A 20,279-nucleotide genomic window follows, 5' to 3' on the forward strand; every position below is an offset into this window, starting at 1 on the left:
AAACTGTAGCCTATAATCTCTGCAAAACCATTCGGTACGCAGCCCATTAGGGTAGTAGCCACATGCTTGGCCGGAAAAAGCACTTACAATATTCATACGATATAATCACTCTCAACAAAATAACGAATGATTCGCATTTCGTAGAAGCCTACCACAGTTGAGTCTTATTTTTTTTTCATGGTAAACCGTAGCGATGCGATTGGTGGCTGGCTGGTCGGTCGTCATATCCACGACCACTAGCTGAGCACAGAAAACGCTGTAGCCTTTGAGCTGCCAAGGCCACTAACACAAATATACAGCTGCCTTCAGAAAGCTTCTTTTTCGAAATTTTCTAATATCCTCATCCTCTGTTCTGGTCCTCGTTTTTGACTTTCTAATTTAACGCGTTTGCAGATTTTTAAGCAGTGTTTTGACCGAGTAGTTTTATTTCTGCCTTTTTACGACACTCTAATTAGTATCACTTTGCGCGAACATGTTAGATTAGGTGATCGGTTAAAGTGTATATGCATTAATGTGGTATAAGGCATGTGAAGTGGAAACATAGTCGAGGTTTCTGTACGATAGGATGCTGTGACGACATAAGAAAGATCGGCAGGCCTAGGGAAAGGGTTGTACTGATCCAGCATATTGTCAGGTGAAGATATCTATAAGGAAAAGGAGGGACAGTGTGTGGCGATGTTTATAAGAACCGAGATCACACTTCACTCTTACCGTGTCACCAGGACAGGCGGGCAAACGCCTTAACCAAGTTTTACTTCTTGTGTACCTATTGTGGAAGCTTCGTTCGGTCTGCAGGTATTGCGTGACAAAAAAAGCGGATTCATGCAATTTAACACGGGCCTTGCAAACATTTCTTCCAATTTTTGAGCCTTAAGACACGTTACAAGCACTTCAAAAGAAGCCAACAAGCAAATACAGCAAGGAGAACACATGGAAAATTACTTGTACTTACTAATTAAAATAAGTAAATTATAAATTACTGTAATTGAAAGTGGATGAAAAAATTACTTGCCGGAGATGGGAACGATCCCACGTGTTTTGCATTTCACGTGCAATGCTCTACCAATTGAGGTACCACGGCGCAGTTTTCCTATCCACTTTCCGGGGTATTTGTATGTTACTACTAGAACCAACTTAGGACACTAAATACCCCATAAATACCCTGTGAAGTGGATGGGGAAACGGCGCCACGTAAGCTCAATTGGTAGAGCATCATTCGCGTAATGTGAAAGACGCGGCATTTTCCCCCACCTGCGGCAAGTTGTTTTTTTAATAAATACATGTATTTTCCCCTGTGTTGTCGTCGATGTCCTGATTTTTTGGCTTCATATGCTGATTATTAAAAAATCGGACACCTCGGTTAGCCCCTTTCTTCTCGTTCATGACCAACACATTGTTTGAGGAAAAAAATGACACCAACGAATAAATAGTCGGTATCAACTACTTGCTATCAGAAGTAAAAGCTCCATTGTTGTGCGGCCTTCACAATAATTTAGGTGCCTCTACTCGTTCAAAAATTTATTGCGCAAGAAACGCACGACAACAAATCAGAAAGAGTCAGCTTGCTGTCAATACGGTAGCACACCACAATACGTTGAGGTCTGCGTTCACAACATGCAGTCGGCTGTCCAAAAGCCTGGGAGTCTGGCAAAGTTGCAGCATTTCTGGAAAGTGTGGCTGTGTTTAGCGGGGCATAACTAATCGAATGACTAATTTAGTATGTTGCCTTGTCAATCTCAGCAGCTTGCGCAGGCCCAACTGTCGAAGAATATGTTGTCCTGCGCAGAGTCACGAAACACGTTCAGTTACTGGGTTTATTCTAATCTAAGCGGTCGAGGGCTTTTTGCGAAATATCAGAGATACACAACACGCATCAACTGATAAAGGTGCCACACGCAGCATTTCTTTTTGCCACTAAGTCTGCTTCGAATGGAATTTCTCTAGCGCGATTGGCTCCCTTCAACCTGGGAGAAGAAGCCAATCGTGATGGAAAAATTTGACTCTGATCGGGCTCTATCACGAACGAAATTGCCGCATATGACACCTTTATTAGAAACCCGCTGCGGTGGCTTGGCGGCTATAGTACTGCACTGCTAAGGAGGAGGTCGCGGGTGTACATTCCGCCCGTGGCGGCCGCATTTCGATGGGAGAGAAGTGCACAAAAAGCCCATGTCTCACGCTTTGGAAGCCTCATTATGAAACCGTGGTTGTGGCAGGTAAAACACCTGAATTCAAATTGAAAGCAGTGTTAGAAACTAGCGCTTACTAATCATTGACATCATGCCTCGGATGCCTACATAATAAAGCAGCCAACCCGCTTACAGGATTATGGAAACAATATTTTTCAAGATAAGCAGTTTCGCTGTCGTTCTTGACGAGGTGTATATGTGTTGTGATCGCATGACGCACGTGGTAGTAACGTGGGACAAGGACATCGCGACATTTTCGCACTCGTTGAAGCTCGCTCAGTGGATGACCATACCGGCTCGTTTAGCGGATGTATACCATGTAGGTGACTGAGCGAACTTGAGCGAGTGCCAGAACAAGACAAGACGGGGTTTTGCTTCGCAGCGACAGCTTTGTTTATTTGCTAGATTTGTATATTTTGTATGTAATTGCTATATTGTGTATATATATATATATATATATATATATATATATATATATATATATAGAGAGAGAGAGAGAGAGAGAGAGAGAGAGATTTTAAAGGGGTTTTAAAGGGGAGAAGCCGAAACTAGACCGTCCCTGTGGTCGCCTGCGTTACTTCGCCTTGACAGTACACACACACACACACACATATATATATATATATATATATATATATATATATATATATATATAAATATATATATATATTGGTACAAGGCAGAAACACATTTAAACAACGCGCGCAGGTTCGTGCGCCCCTTCAAAAGGACAACGGCGTATTGGAGGAAAGGACGACGAAATAATGGCGCGTGTTTGCGCCGCACGCACTCGCATTGCAGGTGGCCGTTGTCGGTGTCTACAAGAAGAAGACCAGGTGAAGCGACACTCGAGAGAAGAAGACCTTCCTTATTTCCCGTTTAGAACGCGGCAGTGCTTTTTATTTAACCCCAGAGCAAAAGTTAGCCCACAATAAATAGCTGTATCTGGACTCCCTTAACTGTCCGTTACAATTCTGGTGGAGCTGCGGGGTAATGATTTCCAGCCCAACTCGAGTTGGAGAAAGCAGCCCGGAACCACGCCCTCTTAGACCCAATGAACTTACGCCTGCCCACCAGCGCACGAGCCGTCGCCTATGTGGTGAGCCACCTGAGTTTCCTCTTTTACCGGAGCAAACTATAAGAGCAGCAGCAGAGAATACTGAAATGACATCCCAGACAGCCTCAACCCACATCGTTGTTGATCAGCCGCGAACGCCCGAGCCTTTTCATGGTGACACCTTCGAAGACGCCGAGGACTGGTTGGAAGGCTTCGAGCGCGTCGCTCACTACAATAGATGGGATGAAAACCGGAAGCTCCGCAACGTTTACTTCGCGTTGCAGGACTGTGCGTGAACGTGGTTTGCAAACCCTGAACCTGTTCTCCGGTCATGGGATGACTTCCGACGGGAGCTTTTGGCCATGTGTCCGAGTACAGACCACCGGAAAAAAGCTGAAGCCGCTTTACAAGCAAGAAGCCAGCGAAGCAACGAAAACGTGGCAATGTATCTCGAAGATATGCCCCGCTTATTCCGCCGGACCGACCCGAGCATGAGCGAGGACAAGAAGCTTCGGCACTTGATGCACTGTGTGAAGCAGGAGCTTTTTGCTGGTTTGGTTCGCAGCCCTCCACGCATCGTCGCCGAATACCGCTCCGAGGCGACAACTATGGAAATGACTCTTCAACAGCGTGCGAGACTCTACAAACGCGATATAAACGCCGTCTTGATGGTTGCGATGTCGGCAATGTTCGGGAACAGCGTCAAGGTCTTACGGGAACTCATAAGATCTGTGGTTCGAGAAGAGCTCCAGAGGCAACAGCTGCACAACGGCCCCACAGCGGTCTCTTCGTTAGCAGAAGTGGTTCGCGAAGAAGTGAGACAAGCAGTCCGCGGACAGCACCCGCCAGCACAGCCGCAAGCGTCGTCACCGGTACGGCCGACGGTATCGTACGCCGAGGTACTCAGAGGATCTCCAGGACGCACTTTCGTCGCAGCAACTGCGCATGTACCCGAACCTCGGTTCTTGCTGTCTCTGCCGGAGCCGAGATTCCGGAAGGCTGACATATGGCGCACTTCTGATAGAATCCCACTGTGCTACCACTGCGGCGAAGCTGGTCATCTCTACAGGATGTGCGAATACCGCAGAGCGGGACTTCGGGGGTTTTCCGGAAACGCTCCTTGACCAAGAAACTGTGAACGCTCTTTCGAGATCCAGGAGTATTTGTCAACGCTCCAAAGCCCGTAGACTTCACAGCAGCATGAACATCGGTCAAAAGTGCCGCTGAGGTATCGATCACCGAGCCTGCGTCCATCCTCAAGCTCCCCGAGGCGCCACCCCCAAAGCCCACGTCGGGAAAACTAATACCGGCGATCTGTGGAGGTGAGACCACTGTCGACGCAAGAACAAAGCCTCCAGCGCTGATTTTGAAATATAACTACGGACGTCTGAGCAGTTGCGAAAAGAGTGACGTAGCTTCCGATTTATGTGTGTTTATAAACGGCTGCGAAATTACTGCTTTAGTAGACACAGGCGCAGACCATTCCGTTATGAGTAAAGTACTTGCTAGAAGACTGAAAAAAGTGCGACTCCTTGGAGAGGACCGCAAATTCGAACCGACGGTGGACACCTTATCAACCCGGTGGGCAGGTGCACTTCTAGAATCGGAATACGTGGCTCTACATACGTCGCCAGTTTCATTGTCCTATCAGAATGCTCAATGGATTTAATTATTAGAATGAACGTTTTGCTGGCGAACGGTACTACACACACACACACACACACACACATATATATATATATATATATATATATATATATATATATATATATAGTACCGATGTTATAGCAATTGTCGCAGAACATTGCAGTCAGAGGTCATTCGTACGCGTCGAAATAGCGCAAGGTAAAAGAGACCACCTAATGCGAGTATTTTAACAAATGATGCACCTTATTGTTCTCTGAGGATGCGCTTAAATGCTCGCCAGTCTGTTTAAATATTTTCTTTCCTGACAGTACTCCTAACCATGTCCACTGCATCGTGCACTGGAATATCCTTGATAAGGAGACAGTCTACGTTGCATGTATAATCAAGTTATTTTATATTCTCATATAAAACTCAATAATCCAAGAATTCTGGGCCTCTGACAAGTTGTATGAACATTTCGCTCTTTCATAAAAGGTAAGAATAAGTGCAAGTGTAAAAAACGCAATATGTAACGCTGCCCATCTTGTGTGGGCGAGTGGTCAGTATACATGTCACTCTAGTGACATTGATGTACAAATCTGAAATACATGCACGTCCTTTTCGCTCGACACTGAAAGAAAAACTAGAAGGTAATAAATTAATGGCCTGTCAGCTCTCAATGAACGAATCCTTGGTGCCCTCTCAGTAGTCGCGTCAGTAGCGTCGATGCGACATTGGTGCACTGTTACTGACATCGCAGAAATGTAAACCGCGGTAATGCGCTAGCAAACGCACGCAGCACTCGTGTATCTCTGCATCGCGAACGGCAGCTGTGACGTTGAGGGCCCGTTTCCCCAACTAGGATACGTTCAGAGAAATGTGGCAGGTTTTGTTGTTTGTGTTCAATTAAAATTTTTTGCAGGAGCGTGCAGCGGAAAACGGTAAAAGAGGTTTACAAGGAGAAAAGCCCTGCCAGAGTGTTTTTTTTTCCCCATAATAGTTGGATTTATACTTTTAAACATTGCTTATATGTATTTTCGGAGTTCTTCTAGTAGTGGCATTGTTTTGCGCATTGTTTTGTAGCCAATGTTGACTGATTCATCTTGATGAGCTTTGTTTCTATCATAAACCGCCATGGTTGCTCAGTGGCTATGGTATTGGGCTGTTGAGCATGATGTCACGGGATCGATTCCCGGCCGTGGCGGCCGCATTTCGATGGGGGCGAAATGCGAAAACACCCGTGTACTTATTAGATTTAGGTGCACGTTAAAGATCCTCAGGTGGTCAAAATTTCCGCAGTCCTCCCCTACGGTGTGCCTCATAATCATAAAGTAGTTTTGGCACGTAAAGCCTCATGATTTGATTTCTTTCTTTCTGTGTATCACAAAAGACGTTCTGCTGAAATTGTCATTAGTGCTGTAGGAAACCGTAACACACACACTGGCGCTGTATAGTCTTCTTGGCTCTGGGGGTAATGCATAAATAACAAACAACATTAAAAAGCCTGGTACCCTTACGTGAAGTACAAGTTCCATTAAGCATTCGCGTACTGAGTAAGCACGCGTGCTTTCACAACGTAGGGCGACAACGCTCCGTGAGGAGGAGCGCCAGTAACGGAGAGCGCGGGTGCTTCACCCCAAGCGAGCTTTCCGCACTGCCGCTCCCACAGCCGTTCGGTACGGCCGCAGCTTCGAGACTCATCAGATCACATGAGTCATTATATTCCACCCTTCTCACTTTTAGAACCTCTTAAACCGGCTCGCCCTTGCACCGGCAGAAGGTCACCCGATCTGCAACCCTCGGTTGGTGCACCGCGCATGCAATGACCGTATAGTTGTAGCAATAAAGCTAGATAGGGCACGGCAACTCAATCATTGCTACAATGCGCATCAAACGCCGAAATTATGCTTGGTATTGCAGTGTCACATTTTACTCTAGGAAGCTTAGGTGGAACGATCGTGCTTTTTGCTATCTCTCTTCTATTGTGATAGCAATTGTACGGACACTTCAAGCCAATTTTGGTCATGGGTGTCCCCGCAATGTTCCGTATGGTGTGGGGGAAAGTGGAAGTCCTATGCTGCAGGTCATATGACCAATACTCACCTGGGGGGAGGGGGAGTGGGAGGGTAGGTAGAGAATCGGGCTTGAACAACGTTATCATGCGGACGTCTGCGCTATCACAACGACTGAAATTTGCCCACTGAGAAATAATTGAGCAAGGTCTGTGAGAATGTCACAGTATCCTTAAAGCGATGAATGCGGACGCAGTCAGCCTTTCGGAGGCCTCAACTCTTGTAGGCAGAAGAGGAGACGAGACTCGTTCTCCTGTGGAGAGGCTAATAAAAGACGGCTGTAGTATTAGTAGCGCGAAATAAAGAACGTGCCGTGACGCGAACATTTCATCTTACGCGCTTGGTGTCTTAGTGGCTGCAGTGTTGCGCTGCTAAGCACGAGGTCGCGGGATATAATCCCGACACCGGTGGCCGCATTTCGATGGGGGACAAATCCAGAAACGCACACGTACCATGCTTTCCGTTAAAGCAATTCAGGTGGGGAAAATTAATCCGTAGTACTCCGTTACGGTGTCCCCCGCAATCAGATCGTGATACTAGCACGTAAAACTCCAGAATATAATTCATTTTAACTGAAATATTCACATTCAATAGTTAAGTTCAGCTTTAAATGTATTTAAAGATTGATGTGCATAACGAAGTCAAACGGGAAAGCCTTCGACGCATGCGGAACAAGGCTAATATAAATATATCAGTGACAATGTGGCGGTAAACACGACACACGTACTTGTGCCTGTTCGAGGAGCGAAGGGCAACTCTCAGTAATCTGGAGCAGACCACGGTCAGTTCTCTCTCTCTTTCGCTCTCGCTATATATTTATATGGTCACAAAAATCGGAAGGCCCCAAAACGCGATGTTTTGTTCTGCTGCTCTGCCGAATGTAAAAGCGAACTTTAGAAAGCAGTTGTGAGCAGCCCATTTTTACTTGCGATATATGTCTATATATAATTCTACCCGTGACCTGCTTCCCGCACTTCACACACACGCGCACACACATTTTTTTCCCCTTTGAAGCTCCTAATGGTAACGCACTAGAAGGGACACTCACATGATTATCAGACTAGCAGACAAGGGGCAGGCAGTTTTGTCTGCGTTGAAAGGCAAAGTATGAAAAGCCACCGAGTATTCTAGCAATATTCCTCGTGGAAGGGCAATCAGTGGGAACTCGCCAATTATTTCAGTAGCTGGCCATAGTGACACCCCCAAGACGTGTGAAAGCCTAGGGGCAGTATTCTCACTCGTTTTCTTTTGGAGATTACAATCATTTTCGCGAGATTTCGCGGTACTTGCTGCCGAACGCGTTCCTGACACTATGTTAAGGGCCGCCAGTGCTCGGCATTGTGCCGGGAACACTGACCCGCCGACGTGTATTGTGCTATATTCACCCGAAACTTCGCGCAAGTCATTCTCTCCACGAAAGTGAGCTGCGGACAATGTTGCCGCTGGAAGGATAGCCCTTGGCGAGCGCTGTTGCCCGATTGCGTTCCTTCGCCCGCTGTTAAGCTCCAGTGCTCTGGTCTGAGTGCGTGTGAGCCTGCTGCTATTCAGTCGCAGTTAGGCACCGCGGCCACTCCATGGCTGTGGCGTTCCGCAGCTGTGAACGAGGTAGTCGGTTCGATTTCACGGCAGTGGTGGGCGCATATCGATAGCTAAATGCGAGAACGCTCGTGTAACCAGCTTTCAGTGCAAGGCAAGACTCTCCAGGTTGTCAAAATAAGTAGCCCTCCATCACGCCAAGAATGGAGAATCAGTCAGTCAACCACTCACAAGAAGAAAGACCGCACCGATCAGCACGGCCTTTATCTTCGCGTCCAAATCCAAGGGGAAGGTGACGGTGAAGTTGTCTGCTCCAGTGCAGGCTTCCCGGAACAATCCATTCGAGACCTTGGTTATTGCGCCAATCTCGGTGACCCCATCGCTGGTTAGGATATCAAACTTCACATCCCCACCAAAGATGGACATTGGGCAGCAGGGACCTTCGATCAGCAGGACAACGTTTTTTTGGCTGTCCAGCACCGAGAACGTCGGGTACGCCAGCGTGAACTGCATCTGGATGGAACCGATAGCGGCACCGGAAGCATCCCTCACGTCCATTTCCTGCCCCCCCCCCCCCCCGAAAAAAAAGAACAGTAATGATAGCAATTATTTGTTTATGCTCCCTAAAACAACGCTAATGTGCGAGAGCTGGTGCACAAGTACAAAAAATAAACCTGCAATGAAATAAGTAAAAACAACGGCAAGACATAACCAAATACTGGTAATAGCTGGGCATCATATGCGAAATCAGCTCATTAAACATCAAACGACAGTTCTCCTTGGTCTTGTCAATCAATCAATCAATCAATCAATCAATCAATCAATCAATCAATCAATCAATCAATCAATCAATCAATCAATCAATCAATCAAATGTGTTTATTAAGGTACCCAGGAACAGCCTGAAGACAAGCACAAGCAAAACAGTGCACGCCCACAAACACACACATATGCGCACACGCACACGCGCGCACAGATAAAAAATTACGCCAATACAGATGTTAACAGAGCAAAAATTATGTAGATGAAGAGAAATACAAAGCAAAAGTGCAGAAACAGAAAATGATTGCAGAATGAGGGCACGCACAACAGACAGGAGTTTTTATTGAAATTCCTCTGCATCTCCTTTCACGAAACTAATAAAATTAGGTATGAACATATCCAGGCACTATCAATGGGCGTTACATGTCGCCTGCACACTAGATAGAGAGCCACAAAAATCGGAAGGCCAAATGGGCTGTGTTTTCTTGTGATTTTCTGCGGAATGTAAAAGCGCACATTTGAAAGCAAGTGCGAGCAGCAGATTTTCCATTTATTAATTTGTGGAGAAAAAGAACATCCAATTTGTTGCGTCTGAAGGTGAGGGTAGGTAACGTGAGTGTCTGTGTTAGATCAATGGAGATGGAAGGCTGTTGTGATAATCCATGTTCAACTATGGATGTGAACTTTTCTTGCACACATTCGAGAAGTTCAGAATTTGATCTACAAGTGCCGCCCCAAACGACGGAGGCATACTGAAGAACTAGAAGGCATACGCTCTTATTTATATATATGAATGCCTGAGGTTGTTTGACGTCTCTCGTCATCCGACATACAATCTCGAGCGTTCGAAGTGCACACTGCCTCGTCTATTGAGCGCAGGGCGAGAAACTCGGAGAGCTATCAAAATACACTCTAAGGTCCTTTGTTCCTTGAGCCCTAGGCAGAAGCACGTCTTTAAGGCTACAGGGAAATAAAATGCTGTTTGTCTTCCACGTGAGGGTTACAATATCTGTTTTTGCCGTGTTTACGACCAGCTTTCTTCCAACACACCATGGCGCGAAATTCTCGATGTCCTTCTCAAGAGCGGCGCAATCATTAAGATCTTCTAACCGCTTTGAAAAGTTTCACGTCATCAGATCATAACAATACTGAAGATTTTTGGATCTGCCGGAACGTTAATAAGTAAACTGCGAAAAAAGAAGCGGGCTCAAGAAAGGCCCTTCACGAACTCCGACGACTATTTACGCCTACATAGCAGTACATGTCGCATAGGTAGCTTCTTATGACAGCTGTGACAGAGTGGTGCAGATCAAGTTGTGTCAACTTTTGAAGGACTATTATTTGGCATGCCATGCATTATGCAGCTAACGATGTTGACAGTCGTGGAGCGTCCTGATATGAAACCATGCTGCTGAAGAATGATAGTCATTTTAATAGAAAATAGAATTATTCAGGGCACGTACAACTGACTGAAATAATTTGGATACTGCGCACTACCAAGGAATAGACTCGTAGTTACTTGGAGGGGTTTTGATCCATGATTTAAACGAACGGAATGACCCACGCTCTTTTCGAAGCCTTTGGGAGCGCGTTCGTCATTAGAGCAGAATAAAAAAATACAAGTAATCGCTGGAACAAGCCAGGGCCCGTGCGTTTTTTCAAAGCAGGTTGAATGTCATCAGTACCACATGACGAGCACGGTTTTAAGCAGTCGATGCCCTCAAAAAGTAGTTCCTTGGAGACCGATAGACTTGAGTCCTGGGAAGGGTGATTTGAAATCTCAATAACTCCGTCACTGCGCCCTTCATCGTACCTGAAGTGTTGGGCAAAGACTGCTCGCGACATCGGGAAGAGGTCGGTCGTCGCCGCTAAGTAGAGATATCTTGTTTTGTATTGTTGGATGATCGTCCACGAACTTGTCTGCAGAAAGATTTTGAACTTCTTGAAGTACTAGCTTCCAAATGTGGCGATAATAATAATAAACACAATTATTATTATTATTATTATTATTATTATTCCAGTGATTATAAACTTTATTGACCTGTCCGGCAACAACCTATGGGCCTATGTTGTGGCGCACGTGAGAACTGGACATACGGGGTAATGGTTTTTAAGTTTTTGAGAATTTTAAGAATCCCCTGTCGGATACAGCATTATTCTTGTCTTTGAACCGGATTATTCGAAGAGGTGGACATGGACAAGAAAATGAATCGCTTATTAACCAAATTAACAAAACCTCAATAGTTACCGTTTTAATTACTTTACGGTGCATTGTAATTTACGATTTGTGGCCACTGACGTTGCAAGACATGTTCAATCGAAATGAATCTCCAGGATGACACTAGTTTCGAGGTATCTTTAGTGCGGGACGAAATACATGAGCATTTCAGTAACTTTTGTGCTACAGTGGATAAAATAGCATTTTGTTAAACATGTAGGAAAAAGTGGCGTGTATTATAATCGCAGAACTGGTGTGATTCTAACAATTGATTACGAGTTGATACATCCTGCAATCTCAGAGGCTACAATTCGTAAACTGAGTTATGTCATGAGGTAATGAAGAAGATAATTGCTGTTTTTTTATTACTTGTGTATGTATATTGATTTCACGGCGAGTTATGATTGCCTGGGAATAATCCAGCTCGAAGACAATGCCCACGTTACCTGCAACAGGCGGTTTCTCAAAATTGAGGAAAGTACTTAAGAATGATTACTCGCTTCCATGTATACATCAAGAAACAGGGATAAAAAGTACTTTTTTTATACAATTGCTGATAAAAAATAGTCTTGCGACTTAACCCGAAACGTGACTCATCGATTGCGATAGAATATTAGTACACAGCTGTACGAAGTAAGTATAGTGCTTTGATCGGCCGTGTAAAGTTGGAAACATTCACTTACAAACTGAATTACCAAGCATTGTTTCAGCGCGCACAAGCAAGCAGGAACACAACGCAATCAATCAGCGAGGACACTGGCTGTCAAAGCGGTGATGTTAGCAATCGCGGCCACATCAGCGAGCGAAGTGACCTTCATCACTTCAACGCAAGAGGGGCAAAAAGACAGCGTGGACAAAGGTACAATTTATTTTTTACTGCTTTCAAAAGTTTCGCGTCATCAGCACATAAGAAAACTGAAGAGTATATAATGACTATCGAAACGTTGTTTAATAAACTGCGTGAAAAGCAGAGGGCCCAAGAAAGACCGTTCAGGAACTCCACTTGTGACCCCATAAAGTTCTGACGATGAAACATTTACGCTAGCATAGCAATACAGTGCCTCCATTCAATATGCGGCACACGCGACAGCGCGCGGTCGTGAAAACTACGCATATTCTGTCGGAGTCATAGCCACCACCCCCTTCACTGCCTCTCCGCTTTCATCCACGTATGGCGCGCGAGATTCAGCTGCGACCATTACGTCCCCTTGCCTCCGATCGCTAAACGTGCAGTTGCTGCCGGAGCACATGCCCCCCCCCCCCCTCCCTCCTAACCCCCCACGGGCTCTCGCACGATGGCACGTTTGTTCTTTGCTCTCTTCATTCGCGCGCGCCACATGGAGCCGAGATATTCCGCTTCCCTTGAGTGCTCGCTAATACAGCATACAACGCGCCGTGACGGCGTTACCGTCCTTGAACTTTATACTGAACATCATGGCCACGGCCATGCTGCAAATGTACCTGGGGTGTCCATGTATTTGCAATCGCAATGAAACATGCATATTATAAGAGAGTATAATATAAAATAGTACACATAACGTAGCAAAGTGTTACATGCACAATTGATTGAGATTTCTAGGAGTCTGGACATCAAGCACACCGTACCATTCAATGGAATGTGGCGGACACATACATACTAACAAACAAAAATAAAGAGTACACATGCCATACACCAAGGGTCCACCACATAACATGCAAAATAAACAGTGTCATTTGCAGGAGTAGGTCATAAAATGGATTTGAGTGCTGCTTAGCAACTAGACCAAATATCTGTTAAATGTGTCAATTCCCTGCGGGTGTTTGCTGCAGTTATGGAACAAGCTGGTCAAGGGATTCTTTGAGGCGCGGGAAATAGACACTTGAACAGATTAAGATGTCCTACTGGTTTAACGCGAAATTTGGATGCTAGCATTATCCAATATTTTTGAGCAGTCAATGAGACTATTTACAAGCTTGAATAACCAAATAAGATTTCGTGCCCCTGTAGTCCAAGTCTTCTAAACCAAGGCAGAACTGAGAGCGAGGTTGGTGTTCAGGGCCGGCCTGCCTGGGCGCCGGTATGAACGTACAGACATTTTATTTCAACTCTTGTCTGCTTAATTTTCCTTACACCATCAAGTGCTCGCCCAAACGACAGCTGTATCTTCCAGCAGAGGTCGGCAGAGGGAGGTGTACAGGTTAAGAAATACAGCTGCATTTCTGAACTCCCTCAGGATTCTACTTGCTACACCCAGAGAGCGCTAAGGGATACATCCTGTGTGGAGTGAGAATGCGAGGCTGAAATCAAAGATGATTCTAATATCAGTAACTTTCCATTCAAGAAAGAGTGTGGCTTTGGCCAGGTGGTAAGGGAAACGAAACTCATCTTTCTTCCTTGTATAGGACATAATATGGGTTTTGGCCGTTTAGCACTAGTATGCTTTGCACGCACCAATAGCAAAAGCGGGTGTTTCTTGTTCAAGTGCAAAAACAAAGGCTCCCAATTTTAAAAAAATCTTTATCACCCGCAAAAGCAAAAAAAAATCTTTATGACTCTCGATATATCATTTACAAAGAGACAGAAGAAAAGTGCTCCAAGGACCGAGCCCTGTGGCACACTACTGGTAGCTATGTACGTGCTTGGTGACTGTCCGTTTGAAGTGGCATATCATATTCGGTCTGAGAGGCAGTCCCCATGCAAATGTATTAAAGATGCAGAAACATCTGTTTCGCAGAGTTGTAAGAGTAAGGGGATGAGAAGTTGGATGTTGTTCTCGACTGGTTGCAATGCGTAGGCTGTAAACCTGACGGGTTGTTCCTGGACGGCTCAGCATAAACCCATGTTAATTAGATATTGGACTGTTCAGTACGCTGGATGCAATTGTGTACAGGACAAACAGACAGATTTTGCACGTTTAGCGTAGGCGATACAACGGTCTGTAGTCTTGTACGTCTGTTCTGGAGCGAGATTTGTGGACGGGAATGAACTGTTCGTGTATCGACGCAGGGGTTGTACATGAAAGTTAGGATTGTAGTAAGCATTCCTGAGTGATTTGATTAAAGCAGGAATCCATGAGGGTCTCATGACAGCGACGGTCTGGCGATGCGAATGCTTTTGGTGTTAAGGCCCTCGCTAACAGGCACAGTGCTTGGCGCATTAACACTCAGGAACGAAGTGGGCCAACCAACCCTGCCGAAAACGCATGTGAGACGTTCTCGGTAGTTTCACGATAGCTTCTCAACTGAGAGATAACATATGTTTTACTTGGGGCTGCCCTCAGTCGCACATATTTCCATAAATGTCTGCTTTTTTTTAGAACAATCGTTTTCGGCGGTACTAATGCAGTTATTCCGATCATGGTCATAGAACGTTTTACAAAAATATCGATACTCTTTATTGGAATCGAGCTTTTGATTTTCCACATCCGCTCGTCGCTCTTTTACGCGCATTCTCTTTGCATTTTAGTGATTCGCGAAGAGGAGTCGAAAACCTAAATGGGTATCGTAAAAGGCGACTTCGTTTCATGGGACGTAGATAGCAATCTCTCCTGAAGAATGGCAGCTAAAAGTTGAACTTGACAATTTCAATTATCTGACTTGAATATAGGGGCGCATTTTGTGTTAGAAAGACCGCGATCACTACAGGCGCAATCGTCAGCAGCGAAACTACGCTAACGGAAGTACGACGCTCTTGGCCATTTCAAGCCATGTCAGAGTGCTGTCGTGACTGAAAGACAAAGGTGATACTTAGCTGCTCGAACATCTTTTTGTTGTGCGTGTTTGGGGGAAGTCCGCTGTAGTAGTGGACTCCACGGAGTAATTTCGACCCCCCGGGGTTCCTTAACGTGCAACTAACTCTAAGTGCAGGAACTCTTCTGTATTTCGCTCAAATCGAAATTCGGCTGCTGTTACCGTGATCAAATCTGCAACGTCCACCACGCAATAGCCGCAATGCTACCGTGTCTGGCTAATAAGTGTTGATTTGAAGTGCTGTCACTGCTGTGTGTGGCCTAAACGCTACGGTGCTTTAATGCGGCTTTGCGTCTGCCCGGCCTGCGTGCAGCTGCGTCTGAAAACACCTAAACTTACCGTACCTTGAGCCAAAATTTGCGCGGCTTTTTTGAAACAGCTGTCGTGTCTAGTAGTAGCGTTTTCTTGCTTTGGCGGCGGGGGGGTGGAGGTGTTACCTTGTGTTTTGCCTCTCCCACATTCCCTCATGTGTATGTGCTGCGAGTGAAGAGGACCAAGGCTCCTCTTTACTCGTTTTGGGACGTGGTCGTATTTACCCCTTCTCTGCCTCCTCTCCCTGCCTCCGCTCTATCACTCTACCTACTTCCCCACTGCTCTCACGGTAGTACGAAGTCAAGCCCTGCAGTTTCTGCAATGCTTTTGCGGGGATCACCGATTATTGCAGCAATCGAGTGGGTATATTTGCGACGCGCAGAGAGCTCGAGATGGCATTGTAAGGATGTGACAGAAAGGTCCAAAGCTCCCACCTTTTGGAAAGCAGTATGCGCAATATCTGCGACCGAACCACTCAAGTTTTACCATACATTGACGAATATGTACGTGCCTGGAGGCAACAGCAACAGAGGCGGCAGTCACAGCGAAGTGGTCGGTCAAGCAGCAACACTTTGTCGTTGCGGTAGTCGAATAGCCCCATCGTGAAGGGCCGCTGGGAGCCGAACCTGCTGGCCGAAGACACGCACCTCTCTGTCGCCTTGAACACGAACTGTCCCATGGTGTTCTTCACGATGTACTTGTTAGGCAGGTCGACTCCGAAGATTACTGCGCAAATTAAACATATGAACGCAAGTGTGTAGTCTTAGGCTCTGCGAACATTTGTCCGGTCAGCTCTCTTAGGAATGTAATTACTGCACTAACTCAGAAATTAAAAGCGCAAAGTATAGACTATATGAGACGTGTTCTTATCTTTTCCAGTAATAGGGGGTCTTTCCCCAGTTAACAAATGTCGAAGTTATCGCTCAGCGCAAGGCTCACCCTGGTGTGTCGCAACATATTCCCGATTGCTATTGCTGGTTCTATTTGTTGCCTATCTTGTAGAGGAGCATCCTCTAATCATATTACATGCACAATGCCAATGGTGGTGTACATTCTGGAAATTGTGTGAATGCCAGTGACTACGCAGAAAGGTTCTTCGCGCTGTGTATAAATAACGGACGCTTCAGATTTCGCACATCCGATTTTCGACGATTGACGAGTGTGCTCGCCTCTTTCATCGTGCTCAGGGTTATTTTTTTTTTACTTTTCACAGCTTGCAGATAAATTCATTTGTCAGTTCTTACATGGGATCTTCCTTGAGAACTTCCTGTGGCAATGTAGCGAAGGCTGCGGAGGCGAAGCTCGAACCAGGGAGAGCGCTTGAGAAAGCAGCCCTGCCTTATCATCCCCGTTAATTTAAGGTGGGGAATACAACACAAAGAAATTTTTTACAAAGCCTAAGTAAGAGGAAACACACCACCGAGTGTTGACGTTTACCACTTTTGAGGCTTTTCTCTCCCGCGGTGTTAGTAAACGCGGAACCCTCGCATGTATAGAATGCTGCCTCGATTGAGCATATGCTAGTAGTCTGGCAGTGGCCTGACTGCTTGACCCAGTAACACATGTGCAGAAACTCCGCCCTCGTAGCTTTCCCTTTATTGCCACAGAAAGTTGTGCACGGCTATAACACACGCCAATGTGGACTTGTGCTGTTGGCTGTAAAAAAACATACCGACCACCTTGGACGACAACCTACGCACAAGCCACAGTATGATCCCGAATGAACTTGCCCAACTTTCGGTTGAGCTGCAGTATTCACTATTTTACGGAAGCGTTTTGAGTGCCAACGCATTGGGCTGCTAACACTGCCGTTTTGTGTATGTGACAACCGAATTCACGTTACTATACAGTCCTTTCGTATGGATGGAAATTGTTTTACGAATGCGTTCAATGTTCAACGGCCATGTTATTCGACGTCTATTTGCACAACACTGGGGAATTTTTCATTGAATAACCATACATGGTCGCGCCCAAGAATCAAAAATAGTATATAAGGTCCCAAAGAGTAATACTGTCAGTGATCGAATCAACATATTGTTATGTTTAGACTGACACAAAGGAACAAATTGCTATATACAAGAGCAGCGCAGGCAGACGCCAAGATGCAAGCGAGCTGGTGTGAAGCCGAGATGCCCATCTTCGTCTTCATTTGCACCAGTCTCTTAAGCACCCGTAGTCACCAACATCATCAGCATCATCAGCCGTTCCGCTGTCGGCAGCAGAACGAAGCCCTTTCCATGCGATCCCAATCACCACTGTCCTGCGCCAACTGATTCCAGCTTGCACCTGCAAAGATGCTTATTTCATCATCCCACCTAGTTTTCTGCAATCCTCGACTGCACTTCTCTTCTTTTGGCACTCATTCTGTAACTGGAATCGTTCACCGGTTACCCATCCTACACATTACATGGTCAGCCCAGGTTCATTTTATTCTCTTAGTTTTAATTAGAATATCGGGTATCGCCGCTCGCTTTCACACCTCTTGTATAGCAAGATACACCTTGGTGGCAAAAACAGCGTTCCACTTCCTTTAGATCTTGGGGCCAAGCAAAGAGCTGTAGGGCTTGCGCCTGGCAACATGTGCTATATCACTAGTGGTCGGAGCGGAGGATGTTTCAAGGCTGGCTGGAACGATTTCGTATATGACATCAGTACGTGGTCTCGAGCTCATGGCGAACGACGTGAGTTGCGTTGTCACATGGGATTGTGTGGAAGGGATGGTCTCCACAAGTCGATGTGGCAGCGGTGGCAACGTTATTTGGCCGTCGCACGATGTGGGATGGGATACGTCGGCGCTTAGCTTGTTCAAGGCAGCGACAATCTTTGATAATGGCATCAGTAGTAAAAACGTTGCCGAAATTGAGCAAGTTGAAGACGTAATCAGCGCTACCCTTTAAAAAATTGTGCCACGTTTTTGTTTCAGGCATCTTGTTAGCTTTGCGTCAAAGAGCCCACACGTCTTGTATGTATGAAATGTGGGTCTCTGGGCACGCGTCATAAGTGCCTTTTTTTGCTGTAACTGTGCGGCCGAAGGGGTAGCCGAACAGTTCGTGAAGTTAGCAGTGCCCCTGCTTGATAATTCGTCTTCGGGTGTTCGGTGCCACAAGCGTTGGGTGCCGCTTGGGCAAAAAAAAGAAGAACGTTAGCGAGCATGATTGTTGGATTCCAGCTGTTGTTAGTGCTATCGTGTTCATAAATCTTGATCCCCTCTTTGACGTGAAAGCAGAAAAACAGACCTGTGTTACGAGCGTAGGAATGCGTCACGACTGGAGCACGCGGAGTCGTAGCCGACGCTGGTGGTGTGTCTTCTCCGGGAGACGTTGATACGAACTGGATGTAGCGACCATTGCCGAGCTCCGTGGTGAAAACGGCAGTCACAAACCTCCAGCAAAGTATTGATAAGCAATGGTTTTACTCGATGATTTTATTGAGCCCAATATTAAGATGCGAAACGACCATGCTGGTTATATGCAAATGCGGAAGATGACGTTCATAAATAAATGCTGACACTAATTCCCCATGAACGAAAGCAGCCAGCGTGGCCGCAAATTAAGGTAGCATAGAACATCGATGAAATGACTTGAGGCACGAAACATGCATGATTTTTGTCCCGTGGAAGCATCGCTGAGTCAATGCTTCAACAGGCGTAAGGCTGTAGCTCACTGAGGAGCTCTGCTCTGCGATTTTGTAGTGGCCGATGTAACAAGATTGAAGCTTTTCACATAAACCAGGCATTCGCACAGGAGTCCAAAGCAGTACATCATCCCCAGGGCGGTAGAAACTACATGGTGGGTGGCACCATAAGGACTCTTGCTGTGTTCTTGGCTCGGTGTTTATGTGTTTGTGTTTATGTGCTCGGTGTTATGTGTTCTAGCCTCGGTGTTTATGTGAACACGGTTGCGGCATTAGGTAAGACGAGACACAAACTGGTCACAAATGAATGGTGTAAAGTCTTGACATGACCAAAAAAAGAAAAGAAAACGTCGAGGGCAGAGTTTCAATGTCGGCCGTATACCAGGAAAGACGGAGAGTAGCCTATGGTACGATGGACAGTGTTGGTGTAGGCAAATGTTACAAAGGCGGGAATGACATCCCACTTACGATGGTCAGATTGGACATACATGGGCAGCATACCACTGCGCGTGTGAATTATACAATCTGTCACCCATTGGTTTCGGATTGGTAGCCGGACATCGTCTTGTCCACGTTGTTGCAAGCTCGGAGAACTTCAACAAGCGTTTTTCAGAGAAATGCCTCGCTGTGGTCGCTCAAAAGGGAGCGAGCGGCTCCACAGCTTAAGTAGATGGCTTGAAGTAAGAAGGGAGCCACTTCCGAAGAGCTCCCTGAGCGGACAGAGGTAGTTTCTGTGTACGGTGTCAAGTGAGCCACCGTAGAAATGGTCCATGGGTTCTCATCGGCAGTGGCCGGAAAAGTGCCGTAAAGGCCAATGCTGACGACAGCGAAGGGTTCTCCTGGACAAGGTATTGTAGCGTACCGGTGGGGGCAGTGGTAGGACGATTGCGACATATCCGTCTACGCTGGTTCAAAGACCTGACCGGAAGAATCGACTGCGTATTAACTCACAGGTTTTGCAGTTACGCAAGTGCCTAGACGTCGGGTCATCGTGTGAAGCCTGGATAACTTCAGGACCGAGAGATCACTTTACGACAGGAACCCATCGAGGGTCCTCCGAATGAAAACTGTAGCTGTAGAGACCATCATTCTGTAATCTGAAAGATATGGGCTGTCTTCGAAGCGTTGAGTCAATCGTTGAGTGGT

General features: G+C 46.1%; 1 protein-coding gene across 1 annotated transcript in view; it reads right to left on the bottom strand.

Moving 5' to 3' along the window:
• Positions 1-15,975: 15,975 nt before the first annotated feature.
• Positions 15,976-20,279, bottom strand: part of LOC126520185 (phospholipid scramblase 2-like) — a 75,632-nt gene continuing 71,328 nt past the window's right edge. Inside the window, exon 3 of the mRNA XM_072285710.1 lies at positions 15,976-16,226. Within this exon, the coding sequence (XP_072141811.1) occupies positions 15,976-16,226 (251 nt within the window). The remainder of the gene's footprint in view (positions 16,227-20,279) is intronic.

The sequence above is a fragment of the Dermacentor andersoni genome, unplaced genomic scaffold, assembly GCF_023375885.2.
Source record: "Dermacentor andersoni unplaced genomic scaffold, qqDerAnde1_hic_scaffold ctg00000039.1, whole genome shotgun sequence".
In the NCBI taxonomy this organism is placed as follows: domain Eukaryota; kingdom Metazoa; phylum Arthropoda; class Arachnida; order Ixodida; family Ixodidae; genus Dermacentor; species Dermacentor andersoni.